This window comes from Netta rufina (assembly GCF_964035555.1).
Source record: "Netta rufina genome assembly, chromosome: 22".
Taxonomy (NCBI): Eukaryota; Metazoa; Chordata; class Aves; order Anseriformes; family Anatidae; genus Netta; species Netta rufina.
This window is the reverse complement of record NC_140146.1, coordinates 5,238,767-5,247,252: the sequence shown is the minus strand read 5'-3', so window position 1 is coordinate 5,247,252 and position 8,486 is coordinate 5,238,767. Positions and strand designations below refer to the sequence as shown.

Below are 8,486 nucleotides of genomic sequence, written 5' to 3'. Positions count from 1 at the left end.
CATATTTTAGAACTTAAATATAATATATTTTTAGAACTTAAATGGGTAGATCTGTGCTTTGCTTTGGCTATCTTATGCTCTTCTATTCACTGGTGTCATTTGCTTTGACAGCTGAGGCAAACACTCCAGCATTTGAGCCCAGCTTCAGTCTTCCCTGCTGGCGAACCGAACAATGAGCTTCTCATGATTTGAGCAGGTGTTGAGTTCTTGAGCATAACCCAAGTGTTTATGGACAACTTTTGACTTCAAGGAGCACATACAGTGGAGGTGGTGTTTGGACTTGGAAAGATCATGCGAAGCATTAAGAAACAGCCTGTTAGTGAGTAGGGCTGGCTTTTAGAAGATAAAGTTTTTGGGCTATTATTTTGTTGTAGAAATATAATGGGTTGATAACTGGATTCAAACCTTCATGTTTATTCTCATTAGAAACTAGCTGGTGACTGGTACTTGATGTCATATTTGACATCAGTGTGATGGAGGAGCACCGAGCAAAGAGGGGTAGAATGTATGCATACCTCATTATGAGGCAAAACAGTGCAAAAATAACTGATTTCTATTGTGTTTCACTGAAAAGAACATATCATGTTACCCTTAAGCTAAAATAAGAAACAGCTGAGTAACTAAAAACTGGCTTTTTTTTTTTAATGGAGATGATGAGCAGCAAAGCTTTAGTCTCTATGGGAGTCATGCGGTGCTGTTTCTATTTTTGAGAACCAGGACACTTGTGCTGCTGCTTTGAAACTTTTTTTCTGAGACTTGCTTTCTTAAATTAGCGTTCCTCTGTAGTCACAGTACACTGGCTCACTTACAAAGTGTTAGTCAAATGTGTAGCCTGCTGGTACCTTTTGAGAATGAGGGGAGGGAGCTAAATGACCCTTTTGAAGAGTTTGGGGCTTAAAGAAAGTGAACAAATTGTTGCTCCAGCTAAATCTGGTGGAAGAAAACAAGAATTCTGGATTTTTGTTGTTCTTTAAGCTGTGCTGACAACCCTGACAAAATTATTCCTAATTGGCTCGTGGAGGAAGCTATAAAGCTACATGTATATTGGCAGCTAATAGAATTTCTGAATTAGTGTAACTTTATTCCTTTTTCCTTGCTCTCTGCCAGAATTCTAAAACTTCTTTAACCCTGTAAAGAGTTAACAGTTTTATGTGATGCTCTATGAACAGTCCCATTGATGCCACTAAGTATGGGATAAGCCTGTTAGCAGAGGGAAGAATTGGGAGTAATTTTTCCAAAGGGTTATCTGCATCTTAAACCAGTCAACCTTACTCTAGTTGTGAAAGAAAAGCTTTATGCATTTTTTACTGTTTGTGCTGCCTCTTCAGCTTCCACAGAAGGTTGGTTTCATGGAAAGTAGATAAATACATCACTGGACAGATTTTCTTGGACAATTTCCCTGCAAGTTTGGGCTTCATAACTGCACCCTTTGTAGCTTAATTATCAGATAGGTGATGAAACTGTGGTCTGAAGTGATCACAAGATTTCCATCAACTTTACCAGGACTGAGTCTGTTCCTGTTCATAAATGAAACATTAAGTTGAAATTACAAGCACGTTACAACAGTAACAACACCTCAGGATGGTTATTTTAGCTTTGGAAGGATTTCTTTGGCAGTTGAAGATGTAGGCATTCTTCCCAAATCCTTAAAGACTTAGTGCCTCCGTTTGGGTAGTCATGATTGCCTTGATATCCTTCAGAATTATTTGCATTCATTGTTGTGATGCTTGCTTGTACTGTGAATGCACCCCTTGCCAGGGTTCATAGTTGTTTTGCACAAGGTCTTCAATAGCTCGTCTAAAGGAGGAAACTTCTGGTAAACAAAGCATCTATGGTAGAACTGATATTACAGATAGAGTTGATAGGAAGGGAGGGCCTTTTGGAGAAAGAATAGATCAGCTTTCGAGTATAGAGGTCTTGGAGGGCTTGCAGAAAGCCTCGATGTACCAAATGATCGGGCTGTACTTCCTTGTTCTCCTGTCATTTGGTCTTAAAACAATCCCGAAGTAATTAAGCTAAACAATGGAAGAAAGCTGGAAAAATTACATCCCCCTCCCATTTATCAAGAGGAAATGATCACTGTTAATTCCGTACAGCTCATTCCCATGCTTAAGTCTGTGGAGATGGAAATGGGACAGTTAAGACCCTAACCACGCTTAAGCTTAAAAGTAATAGCCTACTTCCAGTGCGAGTATTTGTCTATGGTGGTACTGGTACCTTTTCCTTCTTCCATTAGTTTAAACAGAGCTGCTAGTCAGTTTTAGGTTTTTAAAAAACACCTTAACACATCTTGGTTCTCCTGCATTTTAAGCCATTCTGTCTATTGCAATGGAGGGTTTTTTGTTTTCTTTAACCAGGAAAACAGCTGTGCAATTTGAGGCAGGATCAATCTCATAGTTTGAAGAGGACTTGCCTATTACCTTTGTGTAAAAACAGGGCATGACTGTCAAACCACCAGCGGCTTCCAGTTCTGTAAGGACAGCGAATCCAACGTGGATGTGCTGAGAGTGGCAGAGGCTGACCAGGTAAGTGTTACTTTGCTTTGTAGGGGAGAGCTCAAGGCTGGAGCAGGCCTGACTTGAGAACTGCTTGCATGAAAGACTTGAGATCTTTCTGCAAAATAGACAAATGAAAAGTGAATATAGCATAAAGGAGAAGTGAATGTAGCATCAGTTTTCAACCTCTCTGGCTCACAGGTAATGTGCTGCCTGCAAAGCAGCTAAGTCGTGTTCCACTGGGCCGGCCATGCTTTGGCTAAAGCGAACCGTTACTGCAGCACATGCTTGACAGGACAGCATTGATCGGGGACCACAGAAGGGTGCTAACAATAAGGTCAGCAGCAGGGACAGGGTAATTAGGAGGGCATTGCGTTACCTCTGGAGAAGGTGGTTTGATGGTAGAAAAGTGTATCTTGATAAGGGACAGTTACAGAAGACTAAGATCTTTATTTTTCGCTAGGTTTCGGTATCATAGGTGCCTTTTATTTCCCTACCCTGCCTCAAAAGCGTATCACATTTCGCTGCCTTCTTCCTGTGGGCTCCTTCCCGCAGCCCCCTTCCCTTCCTCCCTCAGCGCCGGGGGCACGCCGGGGCCTGCAGCTTTGCATCCGAGCCTCCTTCCCTCAGCCTCCCCCACCCCTCTCCGTGCAAGCCTGCCACCTTCGCTTCAATTTGGGCAGCTTTTTAGGCTCCGGGCCAAGCACGACGAACACCCGCCCCCGGGCCGGGCAGGGCAAGGCAGGGAGCCCGGCGCTGAGTCATGGCGGCGCCGCCTCACGACTCCGGCCTTTCACGCCGCGCTCCCGCTCCGTGACTCACGGCGCCCGCCCCCGCTCGGCCGTGAGGGGAGGAGCGGCGGCGGCGGGGGGCGGCCGAGCCGCGTACAAAGCCCCGCCGCCGAGGTGGAAGCGGTGCCGGTGGGCTTGAGGGGAAAGGCTGTGTGGTGTGTGTGTAGAGGTGGGGGGCGTCCTGAGCCCCATGGAGGAAGCCGGGGAGCTGCTGGCCCGCTGCCCCACCGCCGGGCTGGGCGTCACGGTGTGCGCCGCCGCCGCCGGGCTGCTGCTGTACCGCATCGCCAGGAGGTAATGGGGCAAGAGGGGGGTTTTGTGGGGTGCTGTGGGGCGTTGTGAGGTGCTGGGTGAAGGCCTCGGAGGCACGGAGACTCCGCCCGGGGCGCGGAGGCAGCGGGGCCGCCCCGCCGCTGGCTTCTGAGGGAGGCTCCGCGCATGGGGCGGCGTCTGTGAGGAAAAAGATTTCCCCTAAACCATCCCCGGCCCCACGGAGTTGCCCGCTGGTAGCCGAAGGGTTGGGGATGTTCCCTCGGTGTCTTCCCCGAGGCTTTGTGTCCCGGCTGTGCTCAAACTCATCTTGCCTCCTTCCTCCGGCCTGGAGCCGCGGGGCTGGGCCGGCGGGTGGCGGGCACGGGAGCTGGAGGCGTGAGGGAAGAGAGGGTACGGGAGCTTGGCTTCTCCTCGGCCTTTTTTTTGAGGCAAAAAAACAGGAAAAGGCGATCGCAGGGGGAGCGGTGTGGGTGTGCTGCAGGTAGGGGAGTGCTGGTGCAGCGCTAAAACTCGGGAATAGCAAATTCAAGCTGAAATTGTTGTTTCCTGACCAAAATCCTGCAGCCGTTTGGCTCTCCGTTGCACGAGCGTGCCTGATTTTGCTACAAAGTCAGGTAGATCCGTTAAAAGCAAGGTCTCAAACCATGTGGAGAGAGTTCAGGACACATGTTTTGTGGGAAACGTGAAGCTTAATTTGGCAGACTTTGTTCCAGCATAGTTTGAACGCAGGGATATATGAAATAAGAGGCACTTCGGGCTGTGTGGCAGAACCGCCTTGAGTTCTCTGCTCACCAGTTGGGTGCCTTTGGAGCAAAGGAGACTCCCAGGGCTGCTCGTGTGAAGGTTCACTTCAAGTTTACGCTTTGAATTTTAAGCGTATTGCCACAACCAAATACTTAAGGGGTGCTCCACTGCATCTCCTGTTGTATCGTATAATATATAGTGTTTTATTAGCCTGTATACAAGTATTGGCATTTCTATGGCATATTCAGGGCAGTAGAGAAATACTAGTGCCCTAAAGGAATCCTCAGTGAATCAGGCAGCATCCCTGACCCTGCTGACACTAACGTGTCTTTTGAGGCAAGAAATTGGGTTTGTTTTGGTTAAGTTCCACAAAAGGTCTGTGGAATGGAAAGCATTTCTCTCCAAGTCCTTGAAATCTGCTGGAGAGCTGTAGTGTCAGCACATGACCTTGATAATTCTTTGGGGCTATGTATCTGTGTTTTTTGATGCAGTTTCAATATAACCTAATTTATTTCTTTGCCTTAGTTAAATGAATCATCCAAAGTCAGCTCAGAGGACAGCTTTATAAGGGACTGATCCAAGCACAGATGTGATGCTGTCCTTGCTGTTAACGTTACCATACAGCTCTGCTCTGTTTTTCCATGATTTTCCATTTACCTATCTAGCAAGGTGCCTTTCCCACAGCAGCTCCCACCCCTATAGAAAGGGAAATAAAATAGATCTGAACAACCTAGTGGAAAGTAGCGCTGGAATCACTGTCAGCATATAGAGTTGCACTGCTGTAACTGTGCCAGCATCCAAGACCTTGTACCGGGGTGAAAAAAGATGTGATCTACATCCAGATATGTAGAGGAACTCCTTAATCTTTATGAGTTTGGGTCAGATAGGAAAATGTTTGTGATCTTCCTCTGAGACCACCGCGTTGCTAAAGATTTGGTACACGTTGAAAGTTGGGTTGCTGAGTGCAGACCTGCAGCTGTAGCCGTTTTTCCTTAATTTTTTTGTGTTCCTCCTGATTGTTGGCTACTGACTTGTTGCCAGGATAAATGGACAGTGCCCTGTGAGGTCTCTCTTTTGGGACTCTTCAGGTCAGTGGTGGCAGAGGCCGCTCATAGCCACCAGCTGGATGCCTGCTGGCATCTAGGCAGCTGGGATGCTTTTTTTCTTAAACTGGAAAATGGGTTTTAGCTCTGGGTCTGTTCTGGCAGGTGACAGACACGGGCACAACATGGAGTTACGGCAGCTCACTGAGATGTCACCCAGGAGCTGGATTTCCCAGGCTACGAGCTGAACAGCATCAGGTTCATCGAGTGCGTGGGTTTGGTCTATCCTTGGGAGCTTTTCTGCTTGGTTATGTCAAACTGCCATCACCTTTTTGTGATCATCATTGTTGCTCTGATTAAAACTGATCTATGCTTCTCTTCCCAGCACATCTTTTCTTCAGATTTGCTGGCATGGCCATCTGCGTCATTGCTTTGTGATCTGGTTGTGCCAGAATGAAGTGTTACTTTAAATACTTGTAATGGGGAATTGTTTCTTTTAATCCCTGCCAGAAGCTGAGGGGAACCCACCTAAGGATGCACGTTCCTCTGTGGCCTTTTTTAAGAGCACAGAAAACCAAATATCCTCATCTTCTGAGCCAGCAGGGGCTGGGGAGACAGGGTGGAAATAGGAGTAGTAGGGAGGCTGTCATTCTGGCAATCCGTTAAAGGATTTAGGCGTGACCTTCAGTGTATGTGTAAGTGAGGAATGTTGGAGCACGTTGGGAGTCCCGAAGGCAACTTTCTCCTTCCATTACGTGAGAGAGGCAAACTGCTAAGCTCTGACTGCCAGTGAGTATGCCTACCGTGTGATTTTGCAGGTACTGTGCACAGGACAGAAGGATTGTTAGTACAAATAAAGGAGTCTGTAGCCTCCCCCAAAGCTATGTTTTGTCATGAGTGGGATCAGATATCTATATGCTGGCCTCGTAGCTGACTTTACGTCACGGATGTCCCCGCAGTGTTGTCTGAAGCAAAGACCTTCCGCCTGCAAAAACCATTAGTCCAAACCTGGCGGCTTTTCCAGCTTGTTTGGGTGTGCAAACATTCGGAGTTTGCGTTCAGGCTACGTTTAGGGTTTGTACAGCGAGTCAGCTGGGAATGAAATCTCAGTGCAGTAATTCAATCGCCGCTTGCTGCTCAGGTTTTATTTTGGAGCGGGGCTCTTTGTCCTGTGAAGCTGATTCAAGTTAATGCAGTGTTAGATGAGGAACTCCTTACAGATGGTTTGCCCGGTGCTTTGTAAGGACTGGAGCACGTGGTAGGTGCTCAAATGGGTTTTGCATTGTCTGTCTTTTCATGACAATATCTGACTGCAGAAAGAATATATGGTCTAATTTGTTATTGTTCATCCACTGCCTGAATTTAGGCAAGGTATGGATGGTTCAAAGTCTCTCGGTCTCTGTTTGAGAGTCTCTTATCTTTTTGTTTTTTAAAGTCTTGCACAATTACTAGAAAATGAGTGCCCCACCTACATGTTCTTGCCTCTGATGTCCTTTTTTCCTCCTTTCTGCAACTAGCAGGTTAGGAATTTCTGCATTTTTTATCATTTTTTATTGTTGGTGGTGATTTTTTTAACCTATTTCTGTGTCAACAGATTATATACTCACGAAAAGGAGGATTACTGCTTTTTATCCTAAATAATCTAGGACGTAGTGATTCCTTCCACATACATTGTTGGAGTGAGGGGCAGCTATTTAACCCTCAGTAGCACTTTGTTAACCTCAAGGGTGAGAAGCAGAATCTTGTTAGTGTACTCTCCCATCTTTACCAAACAATTTAATTGCTGATATTTTTTGAAATATGGCTTGGCATTATTTTTTTTATGCATTTTGTTTTAATTTTCCCTTTACAGCATGTGTGCTTTACTGCATTTTTGGCCTGTGATGCTCTGCGTTACCCATGAAATCAGTGCTGCTGCCTGCTCTCATATCGTGAAAGAACGAGGGAGATAGAGGCTGAAGTGCAGCATCTCATAGCGCCTCAGGGATGCCAAAGGATGGCTCAGCAGCAGTGTGGAGGTGGGCCTGTGGCACTTTGCAGCGCCTGCGTTAGCTCAGGGAGCTGTACAGTGACCTACATCTGAGGGTGGAATTTAGGTTATGCTTGCTGTCAAAGCCTGTGCCCAAGGAGCAGTAGGATTTGTATTAGGCAAGCATGGTAAAACCTATTTTCGTAGCTTTTATACTTAAAATAGTGAGATGAAGCTAGGTGTTGCAGTCCAGCCTTTGTAGGGCTCTTTTGACATGTAGTTTGCTTGGCTCTTAGGCAGTGGTAGCTCAGGAGTAACTCAGGCTGGCCGCTGAATTTTCTGTCTTGTTTAACCTTTTTTCACCCGTCAACTTCAATGAGGGTATTTTTATCTCAGATCACTTACTGTTTTGAGCCCCACTGGCACTGAACCAAAGCATCAAGCAGAGAACATTCATCTTAGGAGGTGTGGGTGTGTGAATCTATTTTGAGAAGAGAATCTGTCACCCTAGTAGCTCCAGCCATTTCCTTCCAGCATCTGGCAGGGAACCCTCAGTGCACTCGGGTTTTTTGGGCTTCTTTTCGGTGCTTCCCTTCAAGCTTACCCTTGCCATTACAACAACAGGAGGCCCAAGCATCCCTTGAGAGGTTTGATGTTTTATGAGCCGATTTTCGAGGTGTGCTCTATGGAAATAGGAGTGGGGAAGAATTTTAATTTATTTCAGGCTGCTGAGGTGATGGCTGAGAGAAGCCCACTTTACTCTGGGGAGAGCCCCCTGCCTGTTTGGTCGCAGGGTGCCAGAGGACTTCATGTAGCATTCAGGTGCTTCTGCACAGCATATTGCAGCAGGGAACATTTCCTAGGGCAAAGAGACGGGAAGCTGCTCCCAGTTTGTGAGCACTTCAGATGCTGTTTGCTTTCCAGGCCCTCCGTGAGCTTGCTTAGTTGCTTTCACTGCTGCTGTAGATGTTTGACATTTGCCACGGTCCTGTTTTTTCTGGCCAGGCCAACTCTTAGCAGCTATTCACCTCTCACAGCCGAGTGTTTATGCACATGCCCTGGCCGGACACTTTCCTGGAGAAGTCTGACAGGAGGCACAGCAGGGCAGGTAGCAGCTGGAGCTGTCTGTCTGCATGGCCACCACTGCCAGACCCTGCCTGAGCAGCCGCCC

General features: G+C 46.9%; 1 protein-coding gene across 4 annotated transcripts in view; it reads left to right on the top strand.

The window, feature by feature from the left end:
• The first annotated feature begins 2,423 nt into the window (after positions 1-2,423).
• Positions 2,424-8,486, top strand: part of TMEM201 (transmembrane protein 201) — a 28,913-nt gene continuing 22,850 nt past the window's right edge. For 3 of the 4 annotated variants that reach the window (XR_014619080.1, XM_084300328.1, XM_084300327.1), the window contains exon 1: positions 3,364-3,580. Coding sequence is in view for 2 of the 4 variants with exons in the window: in XM_084300328.1 (XP_084156454.1) it covers positions 3,477-3,580 (104 nt within the window). In the remaining 2 variants the exon portion in view is untranslated. Of the gene's footprint in view, positions 2,526-3,363; positions 3,581-8,486 lie in introns of those variants that run through there. The other variant, XM_084300329.1, reaches the window with a different exon arrangement.